Source organism: Heterodontus francisci, chromosome 4 (assembly GCF_036365525.1).
Source record: "Heterodontus francisci isolate sHetFra1 chromosome 4, sHetFra1.hap1, whole genome shotgun sequence".
Classification (NCBI taxonomy): domain Eukaryota; kingdom Metazoa; phylum Chordata; class Chondrichthyes; order Heterodontiformes; family Heterodontidae; genus Heterodontus; species Heterodontus francisci.
In genome coordinates this window covers 134,728,515-134,750,568 of record NC_090374.1, presented here as the reverse complement: position 1 = coordinate 134,750,568, position 22,054 = coordinate 134,728,515, and the positions used below count along the sequence as shown (strand labels likewise).

Sequence of the window (22,054 nt, the reverse complement as noted above, 5' to 3'; positions counted from 1 at the left end):
AAAAAAGTTCTTTCTCACATTCCCCCTGCATCTCTTGCCCAAAGCCTTCAATCTGTGTCCCTTAGTTCTTGCACCATTTGTTAATGAAAACAGTGGGTTGAATTTCACCAGCTCTTCGATGCCGTGGGTCGTGGCGGGGGGGGCCCGTAAAATTCAGCAGGGAGAGGCCCGCCTTGACCCCCGATGTCGAAAAGGGCCTGCCGCATATTACTGTCGGTGGGGGGGGGGGGCTGTATCGAGGTCCCCTCCCACTTGGCAATGGGGCCTTCATCTAAATATTTAAATGAACAGTAATAAGATGTAAATTAACTTACCTGCAGGCGGCCGTCCCACGGCAATTGTACGGCCGCCGAACGCAACTCGTGCAGCATCGGAACTCCATATGGAGTTCTGAGGCGAGACATTGGTGGGGAGGGGAGGAATAAAATTTTTAGTGCGGGAGGGGTGGGGGAACAGGGAAATCACTTTTTATTGGCTGTGGGGATGGTGGGAAGGGGTTGAAGGGCAAAAGTTAGAAGGTTGTGGGGGGAGGAGTTCAGGTAGGGAATAAGGTAAGTTTTGTTAATAATGGGCAATGACATGACCATTGGGGAGGTTGGGGTAAGGCCTCCATCTCCTAATTATTTATCTTTTAAAAAATTACACATACTGTACCTTTAATAACTTAAATCTGTTGCACCAGACGCTGTTGGTGGAATGCGGCGGCTGCCCCCTCTACGTCATCGGGGCAGCCGCTCCGTCCGCCCTCCTGTTTAAATCAGCCCCTGCACAAAATATCGCAGGGGCTGTGCAGCGGCCCTTCCATGTCGGAGCACGGAGCGCAGATAAAATTCAGCCCAGCTTTTCCTTGTCTACCTTATCGAAGCCTGTCATACACTTCCATCAAATCTCCCCTCAATCTTTTCCAACCTAACCTTGTAACTAAAATCCCCCATCCCTGAAACTCTTCTGGTAAATCTCCTCTGCATCCTCACATCCTTCCTAAAGTATGGTGACCAGAACTGGACGCAATACTTCAGCATAACTTCCCTGGTTTTCTAATCAACGGGCTGGATTTTAAGAGCCTGCTACCAAGATCGGTGGTGAAGTCAAAAACTGGCGGCCCACACATGCCAGCTGCACGCCAAAGAACCTCTGCGATCTCCTGCACGGCGGCTCATTTAAATAGCCAGGGCGGCCTGTCCCCCTCAATCGCATGGAGGGGGAGGTCTGTCCGTCATTGGCATTGGCGTCAGCTGCCTGTGCACAGGCACTGGCGCCGTTTTTAAAGGGCAGCCAGCCCTGCCAGCATATTTAAATTTTTTTAAGTTATACCGCTCCGAAAGTTATGAAATAAATTTTTAATGCCCCTTTCCCATCCCCCAATAACAATTACATTAACTATCTGTCCTTGCACCCCCCCAACAAACCACATCTTTTAAATCTCACTGCACCCCCAAGACTGCACAAAGCTTAAAGTTCACACTTTCCCACCATCCCCTACACCCATTACGTTTATCCTGCCTGCTCACCATATCACTTGATTCCATGAAACACCAAAAATCTGTCTATCCCAGCATTAAATGTATTGGATGATGGAGAATCCACAACCCTCTGGGGTAAAGAATTCCAAAGATTAGCAATGCTTTGAGTGAAGTAATTTCTCCTCATCTTAGTCCTAAATGATCATCCCCTCCAGCACCTGGATCCCTGTCCCTGTAAAGACAGGGATCCCACCTTCAAGAGCTGCTGGCCAATCAGAGACAGCACAGTAGTATCAGCAGCAGCACCACCGGGAATGATGGCCACTGCCAGTACTACAGAAGGCCTTGGAACCATGTCCAGCACTGGAGACCCGGACCTCAGGTAAATGAAACGGGGTCGCTAGGGCAAGTCCGGCAGACCCCAGTGAGAGGGGGAGGGAGGGTGGACATTGGGTGTGGGGGAGTGGTGGAGGTGTTCAGTGAGGTGGGTTGTATACTGCCAGGGGCCCTCCATGGGCCATCTAAGGTCCACCCTAGCCCACAGGGCAGTCGATGCCGACCAACAACCACCCGTTTATACTTATCCTACATTAATCCCATATTCCCTACCACATCCCCACCATTCTCCTACCACCTACCTACACTAGGGGCAATTTACAATGGCCAATTTACCTATCAACCTGCAAGTCTTTGGTTTGCAAAGACACCAAAAGGAGTGTTCTAAACAGAATAATTCTTGGGCTGTGAGATTATGGTTTCTTGGCCAGTGAGATTATGATTTATTTAAGTCACAGCATTTTAACTCTCACGGGTTTTGTGTTCAGCTTCAATTGTAAGAATGCAAATCATAGATCACAGACTTTTTTTTGAGCATTTACACTTACATGTGGGAACATAAACTATACAGTAAATTTTTTTGTGACACATTCTACAGTAAGCAGCACATTAATTCTTTTTAGATGCAACAATAATTGCTCTGGAAAACTGGCACCCTCTTAATGGTGTTAAGTGCATTTCAAAAGAGCCTGTTGATACATTTTCAACTTGTTCACTTAGCTATATTTCTACTTCTGGTATAAACACAGCACACAGTTGGGAACAGCAACATTTCTAGTTTATTCCAGGCACATATAAGACCGTCCTAGCTGTCAATTGTGATAAATGTTGCTCCTATTATATATCCTCCATGCAGACTTCCCTGCTATGATATTTTGGAACAAAAATAACTAGTTGTTGCTTACAAATCCCAAATATGTGCAACATCAGCATAACGGTCAAAGGTGTATTATGGAGTCAATTTAATTCAGAGTGGGTTTCAGGCAGGGTTGTGGGGAGGTGGTGGTTGTGTGTGAATAATGTGAATTCACTGGCCTAAATGTCAAGCTCAGGATTATTTCAACAGCTTCAAGTCCACTTCCTGCCAGGAATGAGCATGACAAGAGTGCAGAGTGGTTGCAGGTAGATGAAAATCAGCAGCCCTTGGCTTCCAGGTAACTACTGGGGAGGGGATTCTGAGGAGGTCTCATCAGAGAAAGAGTGGCAGGAGGGGAATAGAGGGCAGGGGAGCCTGGATAGACAATTCCGTTAAAATATATTAGATCCTATTGACCCGATTTGAATAGATTTGGGAGGCTTCCATCTGCGTTTGGCAGGCATCATCACCTGCAAAACCGACAGGTTAAAAATGGAAATGGTCAGGATCTGAGCGACCATTGTTGTCTCTATCTGCTCACTGGCTCAATTTCCGCTGGGCAGATAGGGTTAAAATCGACCTGTACATTCCTGTTTTGAATTTAAAGTCATCCAATTGAAAACTACCGTTCTTTAAACAGTTGTGTTGTCCTGGCAGTAAATTTGTCCTCTAATGAACTGTGCTGTAAAGTACTAATCACTGATCCATGTCTTTTGTTCCTCACATGGTGAGGTTCTGATCTCTGCTTTGCCAAGTGTCTAGGCCACTCTTACATCTCCAAATGGCAAGCTGGAGAAGGACCCAGTAGAAGTCTGCAACATGTTGCCTATCTATGCTGGTAGCAATAGTATGTGAGGTAAGAGGACCTAAAAGAGGAAAGAAAAATAAACTAAGAGTACCAGAAGATAAAGGACACTTACTGTGTTGAAGAGTTCAGCAGCTTGTTCGAGCAAACCCACAAGACCATTTTCACTGAAATATCTTCCACTGCATATTCCATCTTCATCTGGCGACAAAATGTCATCTGAAACAGCGGATTCTTCTAGCACATTGGGTGATATATTCTGGAAACAATGACAAAAAAAAGGGTTTTAATAAAGTTCCTTGCGTATCGTGATACCCAAAGTGTTAAATGAATGTTTTCCAAACTGACATACCTGAAAGCTAACACTGCCCACAGGAAGGTACTTGTGATCTTCCAACATGCTGAGGTATTCTGCTACCAGTGCTGCAGCATGAACCAAACACAATGCAGCCTCTGTGTAACATTGGCGTTTTGCATGTTTCTCTGCCATATTTTGGAGCCAGGTCAAACGTAGATCAGGTGAAGTCTGATATCCTTTGGCTAATCTGAATTTAAAATTAAAAAATAGAAAGTAGTAAATAATATATAAAACTAAACAGTAATAGGAACAAGAGTAGGACACTTAGCCCCTCGAGCCTGTCCCGCCATTCAATGAGATCATGGCTGATCTGTGACCTAACTCCATATGCCCCATATCCCTCAATACCTTTGGTTAACAAAGGTATCAATATAAAGATTTAAAATTAACAATTGATCTAGTATCAATGACCATTTGGATAAGAGAGTTCCAAACTTCTCGAACCCTTTGTGTGTAGAAGTTTCCTAATTTCACTCCTGAAAGGCCTGACTCTAATTTTAGACTATGTCCCTAGATCTAGATTTCTCAACCAGCGAAAATAGTTCCTCTCTAACTACCCTATCTGTTCCCCTTTAATATTTTAAAAACTTTGATTAAATTACCCTGTAACCTTCTAGATTCCAAGTGTACAGTCCTAGTTTGTGTAATCTCACCCCTTAAATTAACCCTTGGAATCCAGGTAGCATTCTGGTAAACATATGCTGCACTTCCTCCAAGACCAATATATCCTTCCTAATATTTGGTGCCCAGAACTGCGCGTAGTACTCCAGGTGTGGTCTTTGAATATCTGCAGCATGACTTCTACCCCATTGCATCCTTATCCTCTAGATATAAAAGCCAGCATTCTGTCACGCCAACGTGCTTTGTTGAATGATAATTTTCTTTAATTCACTGACTGAAGACCTGAATTTATATTTTTTTCAAGAAATTTTAACAAGAACAGATAAAAATGACTTTGCTAGCAGCGTAAAATGGCCACCTAATTAGCAATACTGTATCCTACATTGCAAGATCTGAGAGGTGGAGATGAAATGTCTGTTCATTCCAGCAAGAACCGTGACCCAGGAAGTTTAAGGGAACTGCCTGTTCTCTTTAGCAAGAAGAAATACACTGCTAACTACCATGCTTGAATCACTGAGTGACTGTCATGTGACAAGCCCCCTCCCATCTGTGGTTTTAAGTTGGTGTTTCTCTGCAGCAGGTTGAGAAACATCTGGACTCTGACATGTGCAGACCCATTCTCTCTCCATTCCCGCTTGCAAGCTTCAAACCCTGCCTGCTGACTGACCACCTCTGCATACTCCAGCTACAGTCAGAAACCCCTTTGGAGGAAATCATCTGCCTCACTGTTTCCAAGAAACCCGAGTCAGTCATCTATCTCTTCAAACTAAAAGCCTCAGGACCACCAAATTCAGCTAGAAGCTAGATGAATCACCAATCTCCACAGACTGTATACCTTTTTCCTATGGACTCTAAATTGACTAATCTCCTCTCGCCCATCTGTAACTTATTTGTGCGCGCGCGTGTGTGTGTGTGCGTGTGCGCGTGTGCATGCGCGCGTATAAGTTGGGGTGTCGTTTTTTAAATATTTCTTAGCTCGGTTTAAGTGCAATAAAGTTCAGCTCTTTCTTTGTTTAACTCAAGAAAATCTGTCCAATTGATTACTTACTTGCTATAATCATAGCAAGAACCAAACACCTACTGAATTGGCCAGTACATCGACTTTAAAAAAATAATTAAACCTGTTGTGGTCAAACAAACAGGGAAAAGAGGGACACCCTTCGACCTCTCCTCACCTGACTGTAATAGTTCCATTAGCGTTTTTGATTAATTTTTGTTCCTGTTCATGACATTTTAATGATGTGCCTGGATGCCCAGGCTTCTTTGGACCTTCACTGTTTCTATCCCTTTTAGGTCCAAAGTGGATGACTTCACATTTGCCTACATTGAAATCTATTTGTCACGGTTTTGCCCATTCACTTAATTTATCAATGTCTCTTTGTAATTTTATGCTTCCATCTTTGTATCATTGGCAAACTTAGATATGTGGCTTTCTATTTCACCATCTAAGTAGTTAGTAAATATGGTGAATAGTTGAGACCCCAACACAGATCTTTGAGGGATGCCATTAGTCACATCCTTCCAATTACAGTATATATCTATTATCCTTACTCTCTGTACCTGATTTTAACTCTGCAAGTGGATGAGTTTTGAATGAATTAAAATCTCGCTCTTCTGCCTCCTGTCGTTCAGCTAATCACAGAATCACAGAATTGTTACAGTGCAGAAGGAGGCCAGACAGCCCATCGTATCTGCACCGACTCTCTGAACAAGCAATTCACTTAGTGCCATTCCCCTGCCTTCTCACCACAATCCTGCACATTCTTCCGTTTCATATAACAGTCTAATTCCCTTTTAAATGCTTCAATTGAATCTGCCTCCACCGCACTCACCAGGTTAATAAGTTGCCTTCAGTTCCAAGAGCTTCAACTTTAGCTAGCGGTTTCTTATGAGGGACTTTATCAAATGCCTTCTAGAAGTCCATATAAATAACATCCATAGACATTTCCCTGTCCACCATTTCTTCAAGAAATTTAATCAGGTTCATAAGGCAGAGTCTACTCTTTACAAATCCATGCTGGCTATTTCTGATAAGCTGATGACAATGTTCAGTCACCTTATCCTTACTCATAGACTCTAGCAATTTCCTGACAACAGATGTTAGGCAAACGGGTCTATAATTCCCAGGTTTTCCTCTCTCATCTTCCAAAAATAGTCTAGTGACATTTGCAATTTTCCAATCTAAAGGAATGGTTCCGAAAACAAGAGAATGTTAGAAGATGATAGTTGGGGCAGCTGTAATATTCTCACCTACTTCCTTTAAAACATTAATATTTAATATTCTTCTCCCAGTGTCCAGAACAAAATTGTCTCTTTGGCGATGCCCGAGGGGAAGCCTTGGCTATAATTGGTTCTTGTATATCATATTGATGGGAAATGATGAGGCAACTGAAGGTAGCCATCAATAATTTCAGAAAATACTGAACATACAGGTCACCAGCCACCTATCTAAACTACCTTTTCTCTTTTCAAATACCATTTAAATGTCTTCTGTATGTCTACATTTTCTGCTTTTGTTTCTGATTTACAGTATATTTACTTTTACAGCAACAATTTCATTTCAGTCATATATCTTCCCAGACCATTTTTAGGTTTGTTCAAATTCAAATGTATTTATAAAATAAAAACTCCACTTTGATGCCTTATCATTTCATTGAGAAATGCTTCCTTCATGGCTGGTGAAATGAAGAGATCACTAGGATGCTGAAGACTTGTTTGTGCCTTTAATATCAAAACACTTTTTTTTAAAAATCAAAGAATAGCTACCTAGGTGTTTTATGGCTTTTCCGAGAAGAATATTGTCCCAGTGAAACCAATGTAGTAATATTAACAGAAAAACTGCAACAATAGCCCCTCATAGAAAGCTAACAACTTTGATGCTGCCTTTGAAAAAGCTACGATGACCACTTTTCAGTGAAACTCTTTAATGGAAATTCCTGTAGCTGCACAGTCAAAGGGAAAAGAAGGAAATAGACAGTTCTTAACCAACAAATTATTTTTAGACAGGGGCTGGGTCCATTCTGAGACTCAGTGATCCAAAAGGTAGGGAACTTCACTGTATCATTAATTGCTTTGTTGCTCACTTTGATAATATCAATGAGAGTTGCAGCTTAAGCAAGCTAAAGACATTCAAATGAGTCACTGATGGGCTCAGCCGCACAGCTAGCATGCTACTCCAGACTGTCCTGGATTTCCAGCTCTAAATTTTTAACTGTAGAGGGCTGATTTTACACCCTTGAAGAAGTGGAGCTGGAAATGGCTAACTCGTGCAAAGCGAGACAAGAGTCTGACTCCCTGCAATTTTCCATGGTCAACTCATTTGAATAGTTAACATGAGCTCACAGTGCAGCTTTGGCTGATCCTGGGAGGTTGCCTAATGGAGGATATGGAAAATCTGGTGAAAGGGCTAATTCCATTTAAAGGTAAATAGCCATAGAAAGGGACAAATATTGTTTCTACCTTTCTGAATGCTCAAAATAAATCTTACATATTTGTCAAACTTTTCCGAGGCTGAAGGGGAGGGAAAATATCAGACATAAATATCAGACAGGAGACCCAATGTGTAGGTATGAGATGAAGATATGAAATGTGGACAAGTGACAGAACATTGTAGTACCCAACTTCCTGTTTGATGGTAGGTAAAGTGGATGTCAGGAGATTTGCTCTGTTTGATGCTAGGGCAATCTCCTCACAGGACAGCAGTGTACCATACCTGTCAGAATGAGGTGGCCAGTCTCAAATGTCTGTACAATACTTACAGGACTTGGCAGCAGACACTGGAGAGGATCGGACACTTTAAGAAATGTTACAAGCTAATTACCCAAAAGTATCCTTTCCCAGGCCTAGAGGCCTAAGATTGCACCATAAAATGTTGCCGAGCAACTTATTCCACATTTACTCTCACCATAAAACCTTACAGCTCTTCATTGCATCTCATGCATATCCATACTTCACCAAGGTATACATTCAAGATGTAACACAGCCTTGTTATAATGATAGCCTTGTGTTACGACCAGGTGAGAAAGGGTTCTAGGGGTTTCCTCTCAGCCTTTTCCAGGTTTGACCATAACAGGGGATTTAGTTTTTTTTTAAAAAAACACTTGTGTTTTAGCTTCCCCTCAGTGAATCCTTGTTCATTGCTCTCCAATTGTAATGGCAAAGAAATCAACCAGACAGGTTTTCTTAGATTTAAACGAGAAAGGTGTAAGGTTATTAACCTTAAAACTCTAATTCGGTTAAAACTACTAAAAATACGTGATGCGACCACGCTAGCATGCATACGCGATAAACACACATGCAGATAGAGATGGAAGAAGAGAAAGAATAAAGGGAAAAAGTCTGAAGCAATAGCTGGAGCTCATTTAATATCTTTTGAGTTCGATGCAGAGTCTTTGATTGCAGTTAAATCTTGCCGTTTTGTTGGGGCCCAGTGCATGCTTTCAAACTGTTTTTATGTAGGAGTCTTCTCTCTTGAGGTTTAAGGCTTCAGTGGATCTGGAAATTCGAGAGAGAGCCATGGAGAGACCTTCCTTCTCTTTTGTCTTCAAATTGCAGTCTCTGTCTTCAAACTGTTCTGTGAACACAATTCAAAAACCCTGGGCCGGCAGGTCAGTCATGTGAATAGGTTTTTTCAACAAACTCTCCTGCATTTATTGTGGATTCTCCATCTTAGCAGACACCCTCAGTTGGGGGGGGAAAGGGGTGGGGGAAGAGATGGAATGCTGGCTTGTTACACATTCAATGTCTGGTGATCAAAATCCATTTGGGTTAATTGGATCAGGAAGCAGTTCCATTGTCTCCTCCAGGCAACTGTCTCTTAGAATGTAAATGTTTCTAGCCACTGCTGTGATCTTTTTAAACAAGTTATCTTTTCAGTCCAGCAACAGTTTAAAATTAATATTTCATATGACAAAATTAATATGCCTCATTCGTGGCAGGTGGGGTCTTCATGACACTTGGCATACTCAAATATTCCAAGGGCTTCACACACAAAATCACTGCAGCATAACATAGCTGCATGATATATGATCACTTCCTGGCATACAGGTTGACCCACAGGTCGGGCACATATTTGTCACTATGCTTGTGCTCTTGCAACTTATATTTCAAGAATACCTTTCCATCTGTGATGACACAAATTTCAAGATTTCAACTGAATAAAGCCTAACAACTCACAGACCCATAACTCCCTTGGAACAGGCCACCATGGATGTGTGCCCTAAAACCATGGAGGCATTTGGGAAAGGCAAATTGTCAGATCTCCCCTAAGCTCAGATCAAGTACCATCCTGCTCTTAGTACATGTCGCCATCTCACTAAGTCCCACACATATACACAACCACTAAAACACCACCCACATTATTGTGCAATGCAAGCTCAGATTGAAGATGGTCAGAGAGCTAACAATCTAATATTTATCACTTTTCTGCCAATGTAAGCATAGTAGAGCAGCCTGGCAATGGCTTAGAGAGAGTCAATAACACACAGTATCCTGCATGCCTCTCACTGAAGCAGCACCACAGTAACACACATCCCGGAAGCAGCAGGAATGATAACTATGGATCAGTTGTTGGCTTTTACTAACCTGCCTAAAAGAGAAAGAGTAGCAGTGATGGGACACCTGGGAAACATAACCATGTGATTGTATTTTTGTGTGTGTTTATGTACCTGTACATCAGGTCCATGAGCATCTCGGGATCCTTCTGGAACTCTCTCATTTTTACTGTGTCAGACAAGATGCTGTTGAGGTTAAGCAGTAGTTCCTCCACCTGGAAAGAAATTAAAAGCACAGGCAATGCTTCAACTTGAATGACTGGTGTATATGGTCATGCAAAGGGTCATCAAATCAATTTAAATGTTATTTACATGGAATTTATTAACCACATTTTATACAATTGTGGCATCTTTTTTTTTTAAGAAAGACTTTTCTCCTCACCTGAAGCCGCTCACTCCTTGCTAACATATGGTTCCACGGGCATTCACCAGCACTTTGGCATACATGAATTATTACAATGAGTAACAGAAGACTATTAATCTCTGAGGGACATCACAGCTGAACCCAATACAATCCCCACCTGATATCCATACACAGGCATTTCCAGTAAGGCTGGAGATCAGAAATGAGAATTCTGGCTAATTTTCCCCTTTTTAACTTGAGGTGCTGATGTCAATCCCTGGCTGTAATCAACTCAGCAAAGACCAAGAATCAAACTGGGCTACTTCCTGGTCTGTATGGCAATGTTACTTACTGTATAAATTTGCTAATTATTGGTCAAATATTGACAGGGAATAGCAAGTCTGATTCACTGCCCTGCCACTGGTGAAATCCCGTTGCAGCTCTGACTGTGGCACCGCAGTAATTTTTGATTACATTCATTTGATGGGATGCCAGTTAATATAAATACAATGGGGAGGGTACAGCATGGATGTGCCTGTCTGGGATCTCTGCTGCTGATCCAGTCAAAGTTTATGCATGGGGGTTGGTGGTTCCCTTAATTAACATGTGGATTAATATATGTCACATGGGTCAGCTGTGTCCCTAACATGCTGAAAAGTTAAGCAAACGCTGCTGTGTCTGAAGGTGGTGTAGGATTTGTCCCCAGAAAGGATAAAGTGATGCCCTTTTGATCTACTTTGTAAGGGAACCATAATGTAAAATGAAAGACTTGCATTTATATAGTGCCTTTCATGACCACAGGATGTTGAAAAGTGCTTTACAGCCAAAAGTACTTTTGAAGTGTAGTCACTGTTATAATGTAGGAAACATGGCAGACAATTTGTGAACAGAAAGCTCCCACAACAGCAATATGACAATGAGCAGATGATATGCTTTTGTTATGTTGATTGAGAGATAAACATTAGCCAGGCCACCACGGATAACTCGCCTGTTCTTCGAAATAGTGCCATAGAATCATTTACGTCCACCTGAGAGGGCAGACAGGACCTTGGTTTAACATCTCATCCAAAAGACGGCACCCCCCGCAGTGCCGCAGTCCATCAGTACCACACTGGAGTGTCAGCCTTGATTTTTGTGCTCAAGTCCTTCTGACTCAGAGGTGAGAGTGCCAACAGCTGACCTAATGTAAAATAAATTTGATTCCTCTTTGGGAGTCCAGGCCATGATCCAAGGCTGAACTCTGTAATATCTGTGTTTCAGTGTAATAACTCTGGCAAGAGCGTACCAGAAAAGATATCGATTTTCAGCCTGCATATTAGTTTCCTATTGATAAGGACAGACTTAACCTTCTTTTGCATTGGGTTGAGTGGGGTGCTAGCTCTCGATGTGTGGGTGTGGCACAGCTGACTGAAATTCCAAAGTAAACATATTGGAAAGTCACTGAACCCCAGTATAAAAGTAGCTTAGAGAGGTTCCAAATCCAAAGAAATTTCCTGGAGATCATAGAAACATAGAAAATAGGCCATCTTATGTACAAACAGAACTACATTAAACCTCTGACAGAAATCTCTGGAAAGACAAGAGAGAACATTTGTATGACCCCTTTGTACTGTAGGTACTAATTTGGAGACCAGCACTTGTTTTAGAGCAGTTATACTTCAGCACCACTTTGTAATCAGGCTGAGCGGAACTTGGCACTCATGTACTTTATTCCAGTGGAAAGTGTACTATGTGCATATAGGATGAGGTCGGAATTGATCCAAATTGTGATGCCCCCTCCACCCCCCCTCCCACACCACATTGATTCCCTCCCCATGGTTGGATAAACCAGGAGTACTAGCCTCACACATGAAAAATAGCAGCTTGGGAAAGGTACTAGAAACCTGCCAGTGCATGTGGAACTGCCATCAAAATATACAAAATTTAATTATTTCAGTGTTACAATGGGGTACTACACTTAGTGCAAAATCACCCTACCTGAATTGGAAACATTGTCGGCTGCATGTCTTCATCGTCCTCTGCATAAGCTAGAACAGTTCGTAAAGATCGCCTCAAATATTCTTCATTAAAATCAGCTGATTTACCCACTAGTGATGCCAAAGACATGGTGACCTGCATTTTAACTCTGGCAAAATTCTGAAAGTGTAAAACACCAAATTCAAGCGGTAGCAACACTAACACACACTCATTTTACACCCTGTACCTCTGGTGATCGACCATGAAAAATACAGAATGTACAAGTGATATAATTCATGACTCCAAACAGTTGAGATGACTGATTGATTTATGTTTTGAACTGGTATGACTTTGGGCTTGATTTTACAATTACATTTAGACATTATAAGATTGGGATATTTATAATGATCTGCATACAGCAACTGTTGCAGAGGCTGCCAGTTTGGTAGCCAGAAGATGTCATACCCATGTGACAGCCTTGCTTGTGAAGTTAAATGTGGAAAACAGCTCTCCTGTAACGTGCCCAGGAAGGATTGTCTCGAGTCAGTAAACACACATCCTGGAGTAAGGATGAGTGTGTACATAAAAAATTGCTCAGGATGTGAATTCCTTTCAGGGTGCCAATTGTGGTAATCGATCAGGTAATGAAGATCACTTTATGAGGGTATAATAAATTACAATGCAAGCATCATTCTTCTGCACATCAGATGAAAATTCGATTAATCAGTGCTCATAAAGGATAATGGAGTCATACATTTTGTATAAAATCAATGGTTTCTCTTTAAAAAGAGTTACATTCCAATGCTTGTATAGTTTAGATTCCTGCGTTGCAATACTAAATCCAGATCCCTCATTCTGGTGGCCGAGTTACAGACCCAGAATGTTTACCTCCCCTTTGTCTGATGGAAGCATTGGTGCTTTGCTGATAGGTGCAAATCACAGCCATCTCACCACAATTTACACCATTGTGTTCATGTGAGGTATGTGAAGAAGAAAAAAATGCATTTTCCTGTTGCCAACAGCCTTCCATTGCTGCCAGCACTGTAAGGTAAATGTGGTGCTGCTACTATCTCGAGAGGTAATTTTCCCTGTCAATTTCAAAGGCGATGTGAAATGGTTATCCACTGATGGCACTGACCATCATTATTTATTTGTGATGCTTTCTACACAGAATAACAATGTGGTTTTCCCAAGCCTGCATGTAACTTGCTGTTACGACCAACTCTACAGCAGTTACTGCACTTTCTGGATAAAAGTAATGAAGGCTTACGCTGATTGTGCTAAAGCTGTGCCTCATGATGAGGTAGAGTGTGGCACACGCATGGGTACGGGTGCTGTCCATACTGCTGCTGCAATGGTGTAAGACTCTCTGACACATGTCAGAACACTGTTCTGCCTCCTCCTCAAACAGCAGGTCTGCATACTAATGAAACAAAAGAACAATATCAAAGTGTCAGCATTCCAAGGAAAGAACATTTCATGCCAATTAACAACAACTTGAATTTATATACTGCCTTGAATGTAAAACAAAATGTTCAAGGCCACTTCACAAATGTTGAATCAAATGAGGTAGACCTAAAATATCCAGTGTGTTTCATCATAGCACTGTGCAGTCTAGTTCACTCTGTTCATCACATGGACTGTCATTCAGGTGTTTAACAACTCTTATTATTCAAAAAATGCATAATAGGGCTGCTTAAGCAGTTCATGATGCCTGAAGAGCTTTTGCACATCAGATGCAATTGCTTAGGAATATCAGTTGCTGAGGCCTGGGGTCTGTTCAGTGTCCAATATGCATACTGTCCCATAGTGTGTGACTTAACTATAGGCAGTGCTCTACATCACTACACTGACCAATTTTATTTAAGTTGAGAAAACATGCCACAAGGTGATGAGTGCTTGACCAATCCTCTAGGTAACAGTGCTTCAGGGGAGACCAGGTAGAAAATAGAAGGTCTGCATTCCTGGTTAATGCTCTCCTCTGCATGTTGCAGAACTTTCTGCATTATGGTCTCCAATGTTCAACTGGTGAAACAGGTCTGTTTTCAGAGACAGATTTTCAATACAAAAATGTCACCTTTTTAAGGCCAGTCAGCATCCGTTTAATTACTGGTTCTTGATGCTCTGCCTGTGTGATCTTGGCATTCTCCCAAAATGTCCTTTAGTGTACACTGGGTAAGCTACCTCAATATTTACATTTGTTGGGAGCCCTACACCACCCAATGCATAACTTGGTTATATAAACTGTATCAAAATGAATTACTAGATCAGTTATGCATGAAATCAGCAAATCAAAGTGACATATGGTTCTTCCCTCTGCCCAAATAGCCCTAGGGTCAAGGCCCTAATTTCTCTTTCTCTTTCACATATATGCAACATAGAACAAAGCAAGTTGATCCCATTTTAAAAAAAATTATCTTACCTTCCTTAAATTCCACCTCCCTCTACAACCTCCGTGCCCCCCGCCCCACCAAACCCCCAACCACTGTGGATGTTCTGGAGGTTGGTATGTCTCATCTCATTTGCTGTGACAGCCTTCTGTCTTACACCACTTCCTTTATGGACCAGGAAAATGAGAACATCCAATGTACTGAGTCCTTACACCCTGACCCCCTCCCAGAACCGAGCTGCACCCCTTCTGGCATGGCTGGCCTTGTAAGGGGTGGACAGAGGCTCTACACTTACAAATCTAACGGGGATTTCCCAAATGAGGTTGGTACCTGGTGTATCTGTGTCTCCATGTGGAAATTCGTTTCACCCTGTTCTTAAGGCTGAAATTGATGGTGTGCTGGCAGCACGTACCAGGTGCCAAGGGTTTGAGGCTTACCTGAAATTGGACCTCGGGCCTCATCAGTATTTTGCTGGTGAGCTGTGGAAGGGAGCTTCAAATGGGCATTAGGTCCCCTGTTTGCATTTGCTGAGGACCTGTTTCATATGTTTCAGGCATGGGCCCTGGACGCCAATACTGGAACATTTACCAATATGGTGGCATACTTCTGGCACAGAATGTGCACACGCAAGGCACCCACTATGTTGGAAGCTTAGACTTTCATTTTGTCCCTCTAAAACAGGCATGCCATCAATGAATTGCAAATTTCCCATCTTTATTCCAAGTGTTTTCATCAGATTTCCACTGGAGTTACAGCCCAGTGGAACTACCAAGGAAATTCAGCACAAAAATGCTTTAGCATTAACCTTAGAGCTACTCTTATACATTTCCATTTCTGATACACCAGCCAACCCTGTGGACTCTGATATTGCCAATTGGTGTTGAATTAGTTTTGTGCAGACTGCCCTGTGCCAAGTGGGAACTTGTTTAAAACTGCCCAAATGTATTTCAAAGTAACCTTCAACTTCTTAGACTTGTTCATTTGAAATTAGAAACCATATATGAAAGTGCAGTGTTCCAACTCATAAAACAGTCAGCAAATCTTAAATTATTTGAAACGATTTTATTATCCAGCTCTTATTCTATACACTGTCCTTAAAGTAGATACACAATGTTTTGGTTTTACCTTGGCCATGAGGGCTCTCAATGTGCTGAAGCAATGTGTCATGAAGTAGGAGCTCTGATTACAGCCCAGGCTGTGAAGAAGAACCCTGAGAACACTTCCTAAGACACTGTCCTTACAATCGGACACTGAAATTACCTACAACAGGAAAGAATGAACATATTTGAAGGCATTTTAGATTACTTAATCCATAAGTCACCATACACAACATTTTATAATGCAAACATTGAACATTTCAATTGAGTGAATATCTGAAAAAGTTACTGGTTCAACAGTAATTTCCTGATGGTAATTCCTCAATGACATTTTCCATACTCACGATTAAAAAACCCCAAAAGATAACAGAAATAGATAGAAAAAAGTATGCTTCTTTTCAACTTCCTTTATAAAGGATGTTACAATCATTCTTGATTGCTATCTTGCGTCCTAGAAACATAGGAAATGTGTTACAAGTGTGCATATGTGTGGGTTCAGTTAAGAGTAACCTGCCAACACTCACCACTGAGGCTGAAACATAAATAATGGTGAGATTGGTCACATGGTGACTGACAACCATTGAGCAGTACCCCAGGAAAGGGGTCAACAACTTTGGAAGTGAAGGGGAAGAAAACCTGTGAAAGAAAAGCTCCTTACTATTAAGTCCACTAACACAATTAGCAGGTGCAATATGAAGTGGTTAAATTGATGATTTTTAGCATATCAGTCCTATAAAAGTTGCCAAATTCAAGCTTAGCCACAGCGCTCATGCAGTATAGAATAAAATGGGTGAAATTAGTATTTGGTAAAAGCCTCAAATCGGTGATAATCAATCAGCAGCCAATATTGTACTTAGCATCAGCCGGGCCTTGACATCAATGGGTTGGGCCAAGGTTTCAGACACAGATCGGCGGCCGTGATTCAAATTTTTCCCCTAATGCACTGGATGGAGCCAGTGATCCTCCCTTTAGCTACGATATCATTTGTAATTTTCAAAATATGAACAAAGTGGATAATAAATGTGCTTATAAGTCAGCTTAGAAATATTTCTGTTTTTTTACCCTCACTACTCCTTCATGTCAAAAATATTTCCACCTTTTTTTAATCCTCCTTAGCACAATCCTATCCCTCAGATGGCAGGGAAGTTCAGAAACACATTGCCAATCCTCCATCAATGTTGCTTTGTAGCCACCTAACAGGAAGTGGGAAAAAGACTCTCTCACCAACTATCTTTCCCTCGCTCCCCGAAAACATCTAGGTGTGTATTGAGTGTATGTACTGTAGCTGGTGACAAATGAAACTAAGAAGGCCTCTTCTTTGAAGCACTGGTGCCAAAACAGCCGTATAACTAGAGTGGCAAGTTCTATATATACATTGATGCTGCTTTGGCGCAGCACCAAAGCTAAACAATAACTACAGCAAAATAATTATTAAACCATGGTGATAAATATATCCAAGTTTGAGGCACTAATATATAATTGAAAAAAAAAACTGCCCAGCTAGGTGGATGACCTGATATTGTGGGGGGGGGGGGGTGGAATTTGTTGACAGCATATACAGGCGGGTGGTGGGACTTTCTCAATGATTTTATGAGGAAGAGCCAATTAAGGACCAGCAGGCGGGGAAGCTGGCAAATTAATGGTGGCGGGTGGATCATAGTGCCGGCACTTCATGTTAGGCACCATTTTTAAAGGCAAACCAACAGCATTCAGGGAGGCTGCAGACACAGGCTACAAAACACAGGGTTTAGAGTAGCTTCAACACGAGGGAGGGTTGCTCCAAGAATCATTGACGCCTCCATGGAGGTGCTCCTGCAGGCAGCAAGGCAAAGTAGAGGTGTCCTGTTCCCAGCAGACAGGAGGAGGCGGCCAGCAAGCCTAACAAAGAAGGCACGGCCGGAGGTGGCTGAGGAGCAGAACGTGGATCCAGTGCAGGAAGAGATTTAATGACGTGGTGGGGTCTGGAAAGGTGAGTGGCGTTTACAATGCCAAATTGGAAACACAGCATGAATTAAATGTGCGAGTGAACTATGAGGCCATGTGGTAGACCCATACATGGGGCAACATCAGGCACCAAAATCCACAATGAGGCACCCAGTTCACATACACCTGAAGCCTACGGTCAATGATGGGTGAACGCTACATTGAGGTGGCTGAATAGCCGCATCACAACACCATCCCAGTAGCATGGTGCTGCATATTTAGGGCTGAATTTTATGGAACCCCCCCAGGGATGGGAACTGAGGCGGGGGGCCCATAGAATAGTGTGGGGACTGGAGTGACTGTCAGTTTTCCGACACCATGGAATTTAGTCCAGGGAAGTTTAAGGATGGCCTTCCCACCTAGAGGCCAATTGAGGCTCTTAAGTGGCCAATTAATGGCAATTTGTGGCTTATGGAGGGCCCCTGGCAGCAAAGGCCAGCCCTCTGCTAACAACCCACACCCCCAACCCCCCACGCCCTCAAAGCCTATCCTAAAAAAGAGATGGGGACCCTGGCACCAGACAGTTAATTGCCTAAGCACCGTTAAGTAGAGCCAGCGGGGTGGGTTGTCTCCAAAGGGCCAAGGCAGGGTTCCCTCACCTTTTGGGTCTGGCGTCGGGACCCCCGCCGGCTCCATAAAATCTAGCCCTTACGGTCTGGCAGTGGCCAGATGTGGAATCAAAAATATGGAAAGTGTGAAAATGAGGGCCTCATGAGCATCTGTGCTAACGGAAGGCATTGGCATAAGGTGCTGACGGCTACAGAGATATGGTAAGGGCCTCTTAGGAGAGGTCAGCAAGGCTGCCTCAGCTCGCTCAGTGTCTTCCTCTGGCTCCACTGCTACTCCCCTCTAGACAGCCTGGTTGTGCAATGTGTAGCAGATGACAACGATGCAGGATACCGTTGAGGGCTCTCTCAGATCTATTGAGCCATCTAAACCTCATCAGAAGGCCAATGCTCGAAGTGGCCCTTGTAGTCATATGGCAGCAGTTGTATGTGTCCTTAGTCTGTGTGATGGGGTTGCATACAGGGGTCAGAAGCCCTGATGTCATTGAGTCATGAAGGCTTTTGGGAGGCCTGAACAGTTGAGGCTCTTGGGACTGTATAAGGATGGAGAAGTTGTGGCCGCTTCCTGGAAACCTCACACGCATCTGCAGTATCCACCTATGGTGGTTGCAGACAACTTGAAAATTCAGGGAGTGGAACCCCTTCCTGTTCACAAAGGCACCTGGTTTCTCTGAGGGTGCCTTGAGAGCCATGAGTACAAAGACCTCCTGCAGCCGGGGGAATCCAGCCATAGCTCTGAAGCAGACAGCCCTCTCGGCCTGACTGGCCTGATCGGTGGTGAACTTGATATATAGGCCAGCCGAATGATACACTGCATCTATGACCTGCTTTATGCAGCGATGGGCCATTGATGGACCACATAGATATCCACACCGTCCCTGGAAGGGTCACAGGTGATAAATGTTGGGTACCAACGTCACCCTTAACACTACAGGCATTGGGTGTCCACCACTTCCTAATGGCTTGAACTCCTGCTCTAGAATCCCACACAGCTCCATCACCACCTGCCTGGAGAGACGCAGATTTCATAGACATTGGTACTCAGACATCTCCATGAAGCTGAGCCTCAGATGGTACACCCTTTGAGCTGGGTAGCTCCTTCTGCAACCATGAGGCTGCTCGCTTACCTCCACCCACGTCGCATGGCTTCCTCAATCTGCTGGGGCTCCCCTGGCAACTGCACAGCTACCCCATTTTTCTTCCACTCTTTTCCTCACTGCAGGATTCAAACTCTGAAAGCATAGTCTGCAATGAGCCTCTCAAGAACCTTGTCCCACCTCCAGTGGCTGCTGTGGACTTGAAAGGAGCTCTTCCACTGACTACACTTAAGTTTGGACTCACCCTCTGCAGTGCCACCAAACTTGATAGCCCTCACACCTTCAACACCGGTGTCAGCTGAAAGCTGCAAACAATGTCTGCCACTTCGTTCCAACACTGAGCTGCTGCACAAATCTTGTCTCCTTTGAAGAGGCGAGAAGCTGAGCTTCTGTAAAACCCGTGCCCCCTTCACAAAATTGCAAAACGTTCGCAATATTCCAGACTTGCCTGCCGCTGATCTGTCTGCCATTGACCTGTTGCTCCACCTGCATCTCGTAAAATTGGTCAGTGACAGCATGATGCTGGGGAGCCATCCTGACAAGGTCCCGCGCCATTTTACCGGCACCCCTCCACACCTCCTACCGCCACCACGGGTCCAGTAAATTTCAAAGCAATGTCCTTGTACAAATGTTACCTGTATAATTATTTCCAGTGTATCTAAAATAATCAGATTAGCCTCTGTAACCAGATTTCCAGAGACCAGAGCTTCCTGATCCAGGTCTGCCTTGGTTCTGAAAAAAAAAGACAAAAGAAACATCAATGTCTACTGTATGATATATGTTATAAATGATGATTTTAACTCTAAATATATAACTTTGCTTTTAAAATTTGGCCACAAGAACAAGCACCAGACTATGTGATGCAGTGATGGGATGTTAAATCAATGTTGTTATGAACTACTACCAAAAAATAACTTCCATTTACATACTTAGGAACAGAGGAACATAGGAAATAGGAGCAGGAGCAGGCCATTCAAACAGATCATGGCTGATAATCTACCTCCACGTCATTTTTCCCACGCTATTCCCATATCCCGTGATGTCAATAGTATCCAGAAATCTATCGATTTCTGTCTTGAACATGCTCAATGATTGAGTTTCCACAGCCCTCTGGGGTAGAGAATTCCACAGATTCCCCACCCTCTCAGTAAAGAAATTCCTCCTCATCCCAGTCTTAAATGGCCTACCCCTTATTCTGAGACTGTGTCATCTGGTTCTAGACTCACCAGCCAGAGGAAACAGGTTATCCACATCTACCCTGTAATGTCCTGTAAGAATTTTGTAAGTTTCAATGAGATCACCTCTCATTCTTTGAAACTCTAGAGAATACAGTCCCAGTTTCTGCAATCGCGCCTTATAAGACAATCCCGCCATCCCAGGGATCAGTCTGGTGAACCTCCATTGCACTCCCTCTATGGCAAGTATATCCTTCCTTAGATAAGGAGACCAAAACTGAACACAATACTCTAGGTGTGGTCTCACCAAAGCTCTATACAATTGCAGCAAGACATCTTTACTCCTGTAGTCAAATCCCCTTGCAATGAAAGCCAACATACAATTTGCCTTCCTAATTGCTTGCTGCAACTAAATACTAACTTTTAGTGACCAATGAACAATGACACCCTGGTGCTTTTGGACATCAACACTTCCCAACCTCTCACCATTTAAGAAATACTCTGCCTTTCTGTTTCTTTCTACCAAAGTGGATCACTTCACATTTAATCACATTATATTCCAACTGCCTTTAATATAAAGAAAAATGTTCCAAGCCAGTTCAAGCCACTAATATATCCAAATTTGCTGATAATACAAAAGTAGGTGGGAGGGCATGTTGTGATGAGGACATAAGGAATCTGCAAGGGGATATAGATAGGTTGAGTGAGTGGGCAAAAACTTGGCAGATGGAGTTTAATGTAGGAAAGTGTGAGGTCATGCACTTTGGTAGGAAGAATCAAAAGGCAGACTATTATTTAAATTGAGAAAGACTCCAAAAAAGTGCAGCACAGAGGGATCTGGGTGTTCTTGTGCATGAAACACAAAAAGATAGCATGCAGGTGCAGCAAGTAATTAAGAAGGCAAATTGAATTTTGGCCTTTATTGCTAGGGGGTTGGAGTTTAAAAATAGGGAAGTCTTGTTACAACTGTACAGGGTGTTGCTGAGCTGCACATGGAGTACTGTGTACAGTTTTGGCCCCTGTATTTAAGAAAGGATATACTGGCATTGGAGGCAGTTCAAAAGAGATTCCTGGGATGAAGGGGTTGACTTATCAAGAACGGCTTAACAGTTTAGACCTTTATTCATTAGAGTTTAGAAGAATGAGGGGTGATCTTATTGAAACGTACAAGATTCTGAGGGGACTTGACAGGGTAGATGTTGAGAAGATGGTCCCACTAGTGGGGGAATCTCAAACTAGGGGACATAGTTACAGAATAAAGGGACACTCATTTAAAACTGAGATGTGAAGCAATTTCTTCTCTCAGAAGTTAATGAATGTCTGGAATTCTCTACCCCAGAGAGTTGTGGAGGCTAGATCACTGAAAGTATTTAAAGAGGCAGACAAATTTTTGAAATATCAGGGTGTTGAGGGCTATGAGGAGCTGGCACGAAAGAGGAGTTGAGGTCTAAGGCAG

General features: G+C 42.9%; 1 protein-coding gene across 6 annotated transcripts in view; it reads right to left on the bottom strand.

Moving 5' to 3' along the window:
• Positions 1–22,054, bottom strand: part of dock8 (dedicator of cytokinesis 8) — a 325,410-nt gene that overhangs the window by 15,536 nt on the left and 287,820 nt on the right. For all 6 annotated transcript variants that reach the window (XM_068030192.1, XM_068030191.1, XM_068030196.1 and 3 more), the window contains 7 exons: positions 20,059–20,155; positions 15,806–15,940; positions 13,561–13,713; positions 12,312–12,470; positions 10,106–10,206; positions 3,813–4,005; positions 3,576–3,719 (listed from right to left, as the gene is read on the bottom strand). In XM_068030192.1, coding sequence (XP_067886293.1) covers positions 3,576–3,719; positions 3,813–4,005; positions 10,106–10,206; positions 12,312–12,470; positions 13,561–13,713; positions 15,806–15,940; positions 20,059–20,155 — 982 coding nt within the window. The remainder of the gene's footprint in view (positions 1–3,575; positions 3,720–3,812; positions 4,006–10,105; positions 10,207–12,311; positions 12,471–13,560; positions 13,714–15,805; positions 15,941–20,058; positions 20,156–22,054) is intronic.